At 43.2% G+C, this 14,045-nt stretch overlaps 1 protein-coding gene across 2 annotated transcripts in view; it reads left to right on the top strand.

Moving 5' to 3' along the window:
- The window catches only part of UTRN (utrophin), a 576,845-nt gene that overhangs the window by 56,477 nt on the left and 506,323 nt on the right, over positions 1-14,045 (top strand). The window contains exons 1-2 of one of the 2 annotated variants that reach the window (XM_039230878.1): positions 818-865; positions 6,837-7,007. In XM_039230878.1, coding sequence (XP_039086809.1) covers positions 6,929-7,007 — 79 coding nt within the window. In that variant the 5' untranslated portion in view covers positions 818-865; positions 6,837-6,928. Of the gene's footprint in view, positions 1-817; positions 866-6,836; positions 7,008-14,045 lie in introns of those variants that run through there. The other variant, XM_039230877.1, reaches the window with a different exon arrangement.

Genomic DNA, 14,045 nt, shown 5'->3' with positions numbered 1-14,045 from the left:
GTGACCCGGGGCGCCACGTTCCCGGAGCCCAGCCCGCCGCGGCCGCCCGGGCCGGGGCCGAACCGGAGCCGCGAGGGGCGGCTCTCCCGGGAACAAAGTTGCTGGGCCTGCGGCGGCGGGGGCCGGCGGCCGAGAGCCGAGTGCGGCGGGGAGCGCGAGCGCTCGGCCGCCTCCTCCCGGGGAGGGCCAGCCCCGGGGTGCCCGGAGGCGAGCCCGCTTCCCCGGGGAGGGGAGAGGGGGGACGGCTGCGCGCCCCCTCCCTCTGCCGCCTGCTGCGCGGCTCTCCAACAAAGGGGCAGGCCGGCGGCGGCGGGGGGGAGGAGGCGGAGGCGGAGCCGGCGGAGCCGGCCGCTCGCGCACAAAGTTGTGGAGTCGCCTTTCCTCGGAGGAGGGGAGCGGGCAGCCGCGGCCGGCCCCGGGCTTTCTCCCGCCGAGGGCCGAGGAGGAGCCTCCGGCTCCCCGAAGCCGATTGGGGCACCGCGGGGAGCGGTGCCTCCCTTCTTCTGGGTCGTTTCTGCAGACGGAAAACTCTCTAGTGTTTGGCAAACTTGGTGCCGGCGCGCCCGTTCCAGGTTTGCGCTTGGACTGTTTTGTTTTTGTTTTTGGCGGAACTACCCGGCAGGAAGATTGCACAAGTTGGAGGCGTTTTCAATCGGGTGTCAAAAAAAAAATTTTTTTTTTTTCTTTCGGATTTCTCTGGTTCTTCACATTTCCTTTTGAAAACACGTTGCTCCCCAGGACTCACGCTCGCACACTCCCCCGCGGTCACTAACGACCCAAACACGCCCAGAAGAGCCCGGCCCGCTCCGGACTCGGAGGCGGCGGCGGCTGGCAGGCGACGCGGGCCCGCGGGTCCTGCGAGCAGGTAAGCCGGTGCGGTGTCGCAGCCCCGGGGAGGCGGGGCGTGGGCTGCCCGGAGGATGGTTTTTTTTCCTGCGGCTTCTGCTGTGCGTCCCGATCACCTTCTCCAGGCCGTCTAAGATGTCACCAACTTTCGCACGCACTTTCCTCGGAACCGGAGTCCAGTTCCCCTCGGCGGGAGAGGGGGAGTGCCAGAAACGGGACGGGAGCTCGGGCGGGGAGGTCCCCGCAATCCGTCTGGTGGCAAACGCCCCAGACTCGTCCGACGGGTGCGGCGCGGCCGCCCGTCTTCCCCAGCCTTCCTCCCCCGCCGGCTGAGACGGTCGCGGAACCGTGCGTCGCGCGCTGTGGTCTCCGAGAGGGGACGTGGCCTCCTAGGATGGCCTAGGACACACACCCCGGCCCCGGGAAGGCGGGGCCCCGAGGTGTCCTCCTGGAGAGAGTGGGAAGTGGGTGGCAGTGTGGTGGGCGGGTAGGGGAGCGGCTCGCCGGCAGCCGCTTGGCAGGAAACGTGCTCGATCTCCAAGCCGTTGCTGCGCGCGCGGGTGGGGTTCCGGGGAGGGGACGCGAGGGAGGCGGACGTCCAGTGGGTGTGTAGCCCCCTCCCCCCCACCCCCCGGTAGCCTCTTCTACCTTCCCGCACTCTTGGTATCACTTGCTGCGTCAGGTAAGGTAACTCGTGTCCCCTTTGGGCCCTGGGTCCGAGGCTCTGGTGGTCCAAGGCCACTTATAAACCCAACAAAGCGCGGATTGTAGGCTGTGCAACTTTTAGAAGGCACGCTGTTACAAGAGAATTCTTTGACCCCCAAGCCCGGGATTACGAAAGGGACTGTTTCAGGGTTGTTCCAAGGGAAGGAGAAAACGTGCCGGATCTTCAAGGGCCTGGGGGGCACGTTGAAAAGGAGAGTCCCAGGACTGACTTGGGGCGATCAGCTCCGCTTTCTGGGCCGTCCCGGAGGGAGTCTCCTCCTTACCAGCGTCCAGGCCCCCTGGGTCACTGGGACCGCGGCGGGTCAGTTCCCCGTGCCGCGCCCGGGAGGGTCGGCGCACCGCTTGCTGCGGCCGGAACGCGCCGAGATCGGGGAGCCTCGATGGCCCGCGCGCCCTGGCCGAGGCGGGGGCTCGCGGCCTCCGGGACCCGCGGCAGCAGCCGCATCCCCTGGGTTGTAACTTGCACGGGCCTCGGGCAGCGCGGCGGGCCGCTGCGGGCCGCTGCTGGTGGGTGTGTGGGGGGGTGGGGGCGCGCTGCGGCGCAGGGGAGAGCTGGGGGGGTGCGAAACTCGCGGGTGCCTCGCCGGCCACCGCAGGACCCGGCGGCCAGGGCCAAGGTTTCCGCGGAGTCATTCCCCGCTCCCTCCATCCGAGTTTATGGGACCAATGAGACGGCTCTTTAACCCTCCTTTGGGTGTTTACCTAAAATTTATTGCTCCTGTAAACAGTATTAATCACCGTAGTACTAACCTTTCCTTGGAGCGTTTCCGAGAATGAATGGCAGTTCTTGGCACTGGGCGTTTTTTTGCACTGTGTTTCAAGCAGAGAGGCCGATTCTTGGCCCATTCGCTTCCCTGTCCACTATCTCTAGCGTTCCTGGGTTTGCGTTTCTGGATTATCCTGTAATCACGGACGCTTTCTGCCCAAGGACCAATACCGCATTTCCATCATCCTTGCTAATTGTTGAATGTCTTTTGTATTCTTACATGGTCTAATTGCTAAATTGTTTTAAAACTAAAACATTAGCTTTATCTTTAAGGTCACCCCACCCCCTCTCACTCCCAAGTTTATTGCCACACACTCAGGGCTTCTATTCCATATGACAGCCAGACACGTTCTGAATAAAGAGTTGCCCAATGCAGGGTTGAAAGTAGTGGTTTCAGTGAGAAAGATCTGGCTAAACTTTGCAAAATATAATGAGGAGGGAACAGAGACCCAAAGCAGTGGTAACGATAAATTACAATTGTAGAGGGCTCACAGCTTCTAAGCCAATATCCCATTAATTCATTTCCTTTCTCACCCAGCTCTGTGTGGAAGGTGGCCTCTCTTACGTCCTGCAGATGTGGAAGGGGACGATGCACACCGAGGCACACTGTTAGTGAGGAAACTTGTACTCTATCTCCTGACAACCAGTTATAAGTCACTGCAGCATTTAGTGATTTAGAAGGAGGAGGTATCTTTTTGCCCTATGGTGCTCAACTTGAGTTCCCTGCCTCTTCCTGGCAACAAGTGGCAGTCAGTGGCTTTCACTGTTCGAATGGCCTTCTGTGATTCTCTCCCTTTCCCATTTTTTGCTTGTCCTCTGATCCTCTTTCTGCTCTTCGTAGCATATAAGGGATTTTGATGATCAGGAAGAGAAAATTTGAGAAATTAGAGTGGCAACATAAAATAAAAATTAGGATTAAAAAATATTGGGAGAGGTCTTTGGCAAGTGAAGTGAAGACCCTTGGCCAAGACCAGTTATGAAAGAGGGCGTTAGAAATATCTCTCAAAACAATAGTTAGTTGTTTTTCAGTAAAGAGAATTTTTGTTGGATAAAGCTGATTTTCCATAATAAAATTTTATAAGCATTCTTCTGAACAAAACTTCAAGTTCTTGAATATAATAAAATATACTTAAGAATTCAGCAAGTCTTTTACAGGTATGTTCCCTTTGAAAGGAACTTAATCATATAATAATCCCTAAAGTCTTTTTTTTTTTTTTTAATGTTTTATTTATTTCTAGGAGAGAGAGAGAGAGAGAGACAGCGTGAGCAGGGGAGGGTCAGAGAGAGAGGGAGTCACAGACTGAAACAGGCTCCAGGCTCTGAGCTGGCAGTCAGCACAGAGCCTGACGCGGGGCTCGAACCCACGAACCGCGAGATCATGACCTAAGCGAAAGCCGGACGCTTAACCAACTAAGCCACCCAGGCGCCCCAATAATCCCTAAAGTCTTAACAGTAGTAGAGCAATATAAAAAAAAAGTTTCTTACACTGACAATTTGGCAGACTGATGCCCAATCCACAGAGTCCTCTTACAGGAGAAAAAATTGTTCCTAAAGCTTTAGCAGTCCACCAGTTTTCTTCTACCTCAAACTTTTAAACACTTAAAACATTTTTGTTCTACGGTAATTTTGACTTCTTTACTATTAGAACACATCCTTTTCCTGAGCTTGATCCCACACCCTGGGATCATGACCTGAGCCCAAATCAAGAGTCGGTGACTCAACTGACTGAGCCCAGGTGCCCCTCTAATTATTGACATTTAAAAAAAACTTTCATTTTTTATTTTGAGAGAGAGGGAGAGAATGAGAGTCAGGGAGAGGCAGAGGGAGAGAAAATCCTAAGCAGTTTCCGCAGTGTCGGTGCAGAGCCTGATGTGGGGCGTGACCTCATGAACCCATGAAATCATGACCTGAGCTGAAATCAAGAGTCAGAAACTTAATCGACCTAGCCACCCAGGCACCCCTAATTTTTGACTTTTTAAAGAAGAATGTTGTTCTATGGAGTAGAATCTTTAATTTTTTAAGTTCTGAAGATGATTCTAATTAGTTACTAAAGATTAGAATTATTTTGAGTGATAGCTATATTCAGCAGAATGCATATAATGTATCTTCTAGAATAAAATCTGTGTCAGTGGATATAATGTATATAATGTATAACTATCCAGATTTATATTGAATTCAGACCAATTTTGAGATCAGACCTATATGTCCAACTGCCTTTTTGTTATCTTCACTTACATAACTCAGAGGCACCTTAAACTTGGCAAGTTCAAACCACATTCATTATTTCTTCCGCCAGTGGCTTATCTGCTCCCCAGCTCCGTGCATGACTCACCCTCTACTCAGTTTTCTAAACCAAAACTGGGCAGTCATTTTGCGCCATAGTATTCTGCACCTCTCATATCCAGTCAGTTCCCAAAGGCTACTGATCATCTGTATTTGATATGTAAATACCTCACATATCTACCCTTTTCTTTCCCTGTACCCTTGTTTGGACCAGTCATTTCTGCCTGTAATATTATATTAGAAAGAAGAGTAAATATCTATATGCTCTTTCTCTACATTTTTTTTTTTTTGAGGGAGAGAGAGAGAGTGTGTGAAGAGGGGCAGAGGGAGAGGGAGAAGAGAGAATATCTTAAGCAGGCTCCACGCTCAGAACCCTGAGATCATGACCTGAGCCAAAAATCATGAGTAGATGCTAAACTGACTGAAGCCATCTAGGTGCCCCTTCTAGGCATTTATCATTTTACAACATTTGCTTTCTCTCTCTCTCTTTCTCCCCCTCTCTCTGTATGTATGTGTAGAGATAGAGAACTGTATATAGATAGGTAGGTATATGCTGTCTTGTTTGATTTTAAGTTGATGTTTTTATCACATTTCACTGGTAAAGATTTCATCAGGTGTCTCTTATAATCAAAGATACTTGCATAATGATAAAACTATTAACCAATATTAAAGAACTTTAATATTGATTCAGTAATATTGTCTGATATATAGCCCCAGTTCATATTTTTCACATCATCTCCAAAATGTTTATTTTTTAAATTCTGAGTCCAGTCAAAGTGTACACTTGAGTGTCATGTTTCTTTCCTCTTCTTTAACCTGCAAAGTTCTCCCTCCCTCAGGTGTTTTTGTTTTTCACAACATTGGTAAGTTTGAGCAGTCTAGATAATTTATTTTAAAATTTTTAAGTGCTTATTTGTTTTTGAGAGGAGGGAGGAAGGGAAAGAAGGAGAGTCAGAGAGAGAGGGAGACATCGAATCCGAAACAGGTCCAGGCTCTGAGCTGTCAGCACAGAGCCCGACGTGGGGCTCAAACTCACAGACCTCAAGATCATGATCTGAGCCGAAGTCGGGTGTTTAACTGACTGAGCCACCCAGGTACCCTTAGATAATTTATTTTAAAACACTATCCACAGTTTATATTTGTCTGTTTACAATAAGCTTCATGTTAAACATTTTGGCAAGGATACTATATAGATGATGTGGTATATTTTCCGTCGTATCACATGATGCCCCATTATTGGTCATGTGAAGTTTGATCACTTGGTTAAACTTAGGATTTCCCCCCCCCTCAAAATTCTATCATGAAAAAATTTCAAAAATACAGAGTAATTGAAAGAAACTTTCATTCAACGCCTATGTGCCTGTGTTCTAGGTTCTTCGATGAACAGTTGCTGTATTCTGCCATTGTCTTCATGGCTCCTCACTCATCATTCTGGTCCACCTGCAAACCAGAATGACCTTCTCAGAAGGCATATCTGATCATGTTCATGCCCCGCTTAAAGCCCTCTACTGGACCTCCCTTCCTCTCTAGAGAAAGATCAAAACCTTCACCTGGTCTCCAAGGCCCTGTCCCTGGTCCTGTCTACCTACTTTACCTAGTTCACCAGATCTCTCTCCTCTTGGCTGTTTTCTTTCCAAAGACACCGGCTCAGCTTCTTGAATTCTGCATGATTCTTCCTACCACTTCACGTGGAAGGCTCTTATCTTTTTCTCTTCCTTCATCTTTTTTTTTTTTCCTAATTAAATTCTTCTCCTCCTTGAAGACTTGGAACAAATCTCACTTCTTTAAGAAAACCTTCTCTAATTGTCCAAGGCAGGTCAGTCCTCTGCTGTATGCTCATAATACTTTATACTTTTCGTTTGTACTTTTGCAACATATCAGTATTATAATGAAATAATTCATTATATCATTAACAGCTTAGTGTCTATAAACTTCATAATGGCAGAGGCTAGGTCTTTTTTTTAGTCGTATCCCCATTGCCAAGATCAGTGCCTTGCACATGGAAGGTGCTGAATAAATATTAGCTGAATGAATGGTTAGTATATATAGCTGTATACGACTGTGTATATAAATATACAAATATATGAAAAAATATAAATATACAATAAACTATGAAAGAAAAAAATAAATGTTTGGTAGGATTCAGAAAAAAAAAGAAAAAAATATATATACGCACTTTTTCCCACATCAACACATTCCCTTTTCTCTTTTTTAGGTATTGATGTTGAGCTGGACCATTATAGAAAACTGGAAGTCTTAAAAAGAGGATTTAATACAGTCTTTGGATTAAATTGAAACTCAGCAAAGATGGCCAAGTATGGAGAGCATGAGGCCAGGCCTGATGATGGGCAGAATGAATTCAGTGACATCATTAAGTCCAGATCTGGTAGGTAATGGAAGTTTAAGAAAATGATGGATTATTAGGAATAAATCACTTAGAAGACATAGGTTTTTTGGCTTGTTTTTGCATTGTTCTTGTGAGACAAACTTCTTTTGAGCAACACAGTTCTGATAAATGACTATTGTAATGTAAAAGGTAATCTACCATCTCTGAGTATCCTGTCTTAATTGCCTACTCAGTTTGTTCTTACTGTATGTTTACGGGCACTGTTTGGTGAAATTCCTGCTGTCAGTTGAATGCTTTTCCTTATGAGACCACCCTTCTCCACACACACATACAGCTAAGTAGTTTGTTCTTGTTGGTCTGTTTTATGAAGTTGAGTGGATTACGTGCTTAAAATATGAAGTAGCACAATTTCTGGTAAGGTGATCTTTGAGTCTTGCTTCCCTTATCGTATATCCTTACCCATGTTCTTTTGGTGGCCGGGGTTAGGCCAACAGATATATCTACCTTTGCTTTCGTTTTTGAAGCTTTTTATGAGTCTCCTGAAGGTACAGTTTTCACATGGGTAACCTGAGACAGATTGATGGTTTTCATGTGACCATTTAGATGGGGACCTAAGGATTCCACTCCCTTCCTCAGTCTTTTGCTATAATTGAGTGCTTTTAGATTCTGGCTGTACAAATGAATCAACTGGGGAGGTTTTAAAAAATGCAGATGCATTGGCTCTCCTCCAGACCCGTTGAATAAGAAAATCTCTGCATTTAAAAAAATCTTCAAGTACGATTCTGAGATGGGCTCTAAGGGCAGATATTTTTGAGCAGACAGAGCCTTTCTGAGCTTTGAAAATTACACTGAACTCCACCCTGGGTGTGAACACTATACTTAAGTAACTTTGAGAGTTACTTTGAGGTATAAAATTACTTCCAGTGTCACTTGAAAAACAAAAAAAGGAACCTAACCCCTGTTTTTGCTCTCTGAACCATCTTTATGATATATTAGGATCCTGTTTCTTAATTATTTGAAATTGCAAAAATATGTACTGAAAATAGTCCATAAATTAATAGAGACGTGCATTTAAGATATACATTTCCCTCCATGATACTGGTGTCAGTTAATTGGTGAAAGCTTTGGTTGTTACAGTCTTGGCTCTAAATATGTAGTTACTGTTGTGTAACTTTAAGGATCTTTTGGAGGTACAGCTTAATATCCTGTGTTAAGGTACCCTTTTAGGATGTTTTATTCCTCTAAATTTCTTTTTGTTTAAGTGTTCTTATAGTAGAAAGTACTATGTAGATAAAAGGGATTATTAATATCTTCTTAAGAGCACAGAATATAAATCCAGATATATGTAAATGTAACAAAGAGGAAAAGAAAAGACACAACGTATCCATGCTTGTCATATTCTATAAGTTGTGAGGAGATATGTTCTTAGTTTTCTTAGTCAATGTCCATTACAGTAACCTTTGATATTGATAACTAGCCATGTCCATAGAGAAGTAATTATATAAGCCTAAAAATATTGACTCTGTGTGATGAATACACATAACTTCTAATCTCTTTTTTAAATTAAATATTATCATTTAAAAAGACTGACAGTTTTCTTACATTATTGGGGGACACTTGGGCAGAAATACTCGCATTTTTTCCATGTGCTTACCATTGGCTCAGTAACTATTTTTAGAGTTTTCCCCTAGGGAATACATAGACATGTACAAGCAAGAATTTGATCACAGCATTTTTATAATAGAAAAACATTGGACACACCATAGAAACAGTATTGAGGATTGGTTAAGTTGTAGTTTCCCAAAGTATTTGTGAAGGAGTACAAGTTCTGATGTCATGGGCCAATAACTTTAGGAAATAAGTAGTTAACCTACTCTGTTCCTTTAGTGTTGGGCATTAGAACAGATCATGGAGAATCTCAGTGGAGCTAATTAAAATAGGGTATATACATAAGGTAGAACGTTGTACATTTACAAAAATGTTATGGATGTGTATAAAATACATTCTTGATATCGTCAAGTAAAAAATATGTGCAATATGAAGTCCTATATGTGGGAAATATTTATTTCAAGAAGGTTTAGGAGAACATACGCTAAAATATGAATAGTGTTCATCTTTGCCCTGTGGCATTATCATTTTCTCCTTTTTGCTCATATGTGTTTTCTAAAGTTCTTTAATGGGCCTGTATTACTTAGTTCTTAACATTTTTAAAAACTCTCAAATTGCTTAGAGTGTTTTAATGCCACGGCTATGACTGTTACTTTCGTGGCACCTACTTCAAAACACATTGAAAAGTTAGCTGTTGCATTGCTGAGATATGAATCACATTCTTTTGGCTGGATTATGTTGCAAAAGCCTGTAGATAAATTTGGATTTGAATGGGGCTGTATTAGTCCCAGTCTTGCTTTCTGGAAGGCACTTTTTTGATTCTTTTAATGTAAATATTAGTATACGATGGTCAGGTCTCATAGTACGCTAAAATTTACATATTGCAAAGGGATTTTTAGTTCATGTTAAGTCAGAGGAATCATCTACATATAATGTATATTTTAAAAGATCCTCCTTGGATTGTTCTATTCTGAATTTGTGGCCTTTTCAGTATCTTAAAGGAAATATGTACTGAAAATAATCTGTAAATTAACAGAGATACACATTTAAGGTACATATTTATCTCCATGGGAGTTTTATTTTTTGGGGAATAAAAATAGGGAATTTTCTTATAGGAAAATTTTAGTACTAATTTGTTTTTCTAAATTTCTTCCTTTTGGGGGACTGGATATGGGGGAAGGGTAGAGATTGGATAGGAAGAAACTGATATTGGGAGTATATTAATAAATTTAATCTTGGGGTTTATAAAGATTCTTTTCTTTCTTCCCCAAATCCTTGAGTTTGGACAGTGTAAAAGCCTGGCATAATAGAAATATTTATGTGTTTAAGTTATTAGGATTATTAATTTTTTTTTAATTTTAGAGAGAGCAAGCAAGCAGGGGAGCAAAGAGAGGGGTAGAGGGAGAGAGAGAGAGGGAGAGAATATCTTAACCAGGTTCTACAATCAACATGGAGCCTGACGTGGGGCTCAATCCCAGAACTCTCAAATCATGACCTGAGCCAAAGTCAAGAGTCAGATACTCAACCTACTGAGCCACCCAGGCGCCCCGTTTCCCTATATGTTCTTATTGCTGTCTGGCATTTTTCTTGTTTTGTGTGTTTGTTAATGTCCTTCCCACTAGAATTTAATTCCACAAGAGCAGGGACTGGTACATCCCTGGCATCCAGCCTAGGGCCCAGCTCTTAGTAGGTGAGCAATGAATGTGTATTCAGTGAGAAGGGCTACAGAGCTAGAAAGTGCCAGAGCTGGGATTAGAATGCAGGTGCTCTGACTCCACAAACTCAGTGTTTGACCTCTGCGTATTGCTGAGCCTCCTAATGTACAAGGTAGTTTATTTCACTGCTGCTAGATGATTCTTCGTTTGTCCCTGAACTTATTGCTCATTAATTTTGCACAATATTAATTCAGTTTATACATCCCTTTGTCTCTTCCCTCCTATTCACCACAGCTGGGGCCCTGGGCTACGAGATAGAGCTTCTCTTGGCCCTCTGGCATCACAGCCCTGGCAAGGGAGGGCCAATTGTAGGAGGTAGAATTTGCTGCTCCCAGACTTGTCTTGCCCAGTCTTCCTCTGTTCTAGTCTCTGTCATTGGTTTGTAAGGGTGAGCAAAGGGGAAGATGGCAGAGGACACGCTGTCCTCTGGGTGGGAGGCAGAGAAATTGATAATTTGTTTCTGACGTGAATTCCCTTTTCTTTTTTCCTTTGACTGTTGCTCAAGTCTTTTCACTGGCTGGTGAAGAAAGGTAGTGGATTTCAGATGCACTGCGATTTGGCACAGCCGAAGTCCTGGTCTGATGCCCAGATGGATATCTCTAGGATTGAAAGAGTTGGTAGAGGTGGGGGAAGGGGGAGGGAAGAAAAGAGAGAGGCCAGTGAAATAAAAATAAAATGAATTATTTAATAAGGAATATTATACCTGGTTACATTTATAGCAAGCCTGCTAAAAATATGCTGTGTTTGCAATAAAGTAAACTTGCTGAACGAGATTCAGTTTTATGAAAATTGTGAGGAAGATTACCTTATTTGTTTATCTTTCAGTGACCTTTCTTTAGGAAGGACACTGGTTATGTTGCATTTAGGGAATCCTTGATCTACTTCTTTCATTTAAGGAAATATCTGAGAGGGGATTTTCTAAATAGCTTGAAGGACTATGAAAAATTATTCTTTTCTTCCCCCCCCTGAAGCTTTACTTGGCTGGAATAACTATGCTTTGGAGAGAGGTCTTTGAGCAGGTTTGTTTTTTTCCATGAGCCCTGGGGATTTGCGGTGAGGGACGGTAACCCTGATGGAAATTCAACTCTGACTGAGGAGAGCAGCTATTCTTGTCATGCGTATAAAAATATTCTCCATGTTGTCACCTCATTACGCTGAAGTAGTGCATTCGTAGAAGACTCTTCTGTATGAATGTGATTCTCATGACCTGTTACTGTGGTTGTCGAAGCTCTGTAGGTGACCCGTTCCCGAATGGAAAACATGAATTGCCGAGAATGTTCTAAGCAATGGAAGCACATTAATTATATGGACAGGATGGAAAACTCAATTTTATTGAACCTTACTTGAGGCCAGAAGTTTGAACCAGAGGCTGATAGGATGATTTTCTGGGAACAAGAGAACACAAAACAGTATTGCTGCGGTTGTAAATATTAGTTAAAATTTAATTGTGAAAGGATACTCAGGTGGTTTCAGATGTATTGGCTAGATTGTTTTCCCTTAAGCTTTGGGTGGAGGCAGAGGTAGTTACTATATTACTATTTTTAATTTTTTGTATGCCTTAACTGTTTAATAATAAATATACTCAATTTAATATTGGAAATGTGCGTCATTGTGTTTCTTTAATATACATTCTTGAAATGATGGCTCGTGGACTGAGAAAACTAAGCCGAGTCTAGCCCTTTCACTTTTGCTTCCTCTGCACCTGGATTTCCACATGTCAAATATAGAAGGCAGGTGATTTTCATCTTCCATGTTGCCTTTGCGCTGGGGCCTTGGAACAACCGCGTACCTGAGGTTTACCTAAGTCCTGCAGGTCTTCTCTATCAGCAGCTTGTACTCCTGGTCTGATTAATAAGGGGAGTTTTTTGTGTGTGCTCATGTGGCAGCTGTGATTGAGGTCTGGGGTGGTACAGTCTCACATTGATTTTGAGAACTCTGTTTCTTTAAAAAAAAAATCAGTTCTGTCATAGCCATTGAGCTCAAAGAATAAAGCAGAAGACTAATATTTCATAGGTGAGTATTTTCAAATGAACTTTTCTTTTGATGGGGGGGGCTGACTGGTTAGTTATTATGATTTCTGTCCAGTTTAGTAATTTTAGCATTTAATTATGTAACAAAAATCTTTTTTCAAAGAGCAGAGAAAGCACATAATAACATTTCTTATGTAGCAGAGAGGCACATTTAAAAATTGACTTTGTCTCCACAGTGGTACAGCTTTGAAATAAATGCATCCGCTCTAGTTTAGAAATTATTATCTGTTTAGATATTCTTTTTTAATTCCACAGTTTTAATATTTGAGAATATCTTCCATTTCACTTTCTAGTTAAGGTTTTGGTATGTGATATATGTATATATGAATACTGGAGGGTGGGTGGGGATAGCATTTTGAGGTTGATACTCACTGATGGGTTCTCACAGGCTATGTGTGAATCATGTTACTTAATGTTAATTCAGTAATTACATAGATGGATATATATACTTTTATTTTGAAAGTTAGATTTTGGGCTCATCCTGTGTGGTACTCTATTTTTAGAAGAAGAGGGAGAGGGAGAGAAAGAGAGAGAGGGAGAGAGAGAGAATCTTAAGCAGGCTCCACACTCAGCATGGAAGCTGACTCAGAGCTTGATCCCATGATCCTGGGATCAGGATCTAAGTCAAAACCAAGAGTCACATGCTCAACCACCTGAGCCACCCGGGTACCCCCATCCCATATGGTATTCTTTTTTAAAAAAAATTTTTTTTAAAAAATGTTTTATTTATTTTTTTAGAGAGAGAGAGAGACAGCATGAGCAGGGGAGGGTCTGAGAGACAGGGAGATACAGCATCCAAAGATAGGCTCCAGAGCGGCTCTGAGCTGTCAGCACAGAGACATGGGGCTCAGACCCATGAACCGTGAGATCATGATCTGAGCCGAAGCTGGATGCTTAACTGACTGAGCCACCCAGGCGCTCCCCCCCCCCCCCCCCCGTGGTATTCTGCACATCAGAACCGCCTTCTGGATTCTGATTCAGTTATGCGGGGCGGGGTCTGGGCATCTGGAGTTTTAGCAATCCCCATTGATGAATGGAGAAGGAAGGCAGATTGAAGACTTTTGGAACTAAAGTGAAAATGGTCTGTGCATTTCAGAGGAGCGAGGAGAACTGTAGTCAAATGTTGAAGATTCTATTTATAAATACTTCCCTTTGACGATGTAAAAAAGGTAATGGATTCTTGGTATTGGACATTTTTTTTCTTTTGCCTTGTATTTTGAAGTTTGGGTTATCTTGAGCACAGGTAAAACAATGGAGAGTGGGTCAGGAGAGTGATGAAATTTGGTGCATTTCTTATTGTGGCCCATTAAACCAGAAGATCATAACAAAATATTCAGCAGCAAAATGCTTCTTCATTGAGCTCCTTGGTCTTCAACTCATTGTAGTTAACCTCTTCTGGCTGTAAGCCTAATGTCATATCCTGAAGTCTTACATGGAGTCCTGTGATCCACTGTAAAAACTTATTGTATATATTTTCTAAGAAATTATTTCTAAGACATGTATGTGTTTGACTCATGGTGGGGAAGAAATTCCCATGTCTAATCCTATATGCCCGTTTTCCTTTTTAGTTAAGTTATAATTTATTCATACAGTGGAATAATTTGCAGTAAAAAATCACCGGCATTTTCTTTATTGATATGGGGTAATTTCTGAGATGTGATATAAAGTATAAAACAAACATTAGCTAGTTTACTTATCCTCTTTAAGGTTGGACACAATATTAC

The sequence above is a fragment of the Hyaena hyaena genome, unplaced genomic scaffold (assembly GCF_003009895.1).
Source record: "Hyaena hyaena isolate Hyena2069 unplaced genomic scaffold, ASM300989v1 scaffold_52, whole genome shotgun sequence".
In the NCBI taxonomy this organism is placed as follows: domain Eukaryota; kingdom Metazoa; phylum Chordata; class Mammalia; order Carnivora; family Hyaenidae; genus Hyaena; species Hyaena hyaena.
The sequence above is the reverse complement of the archived record's forward strand: the minus strand, read 5'-3'. Positions and strand labels throughout refer to the sequence as shown.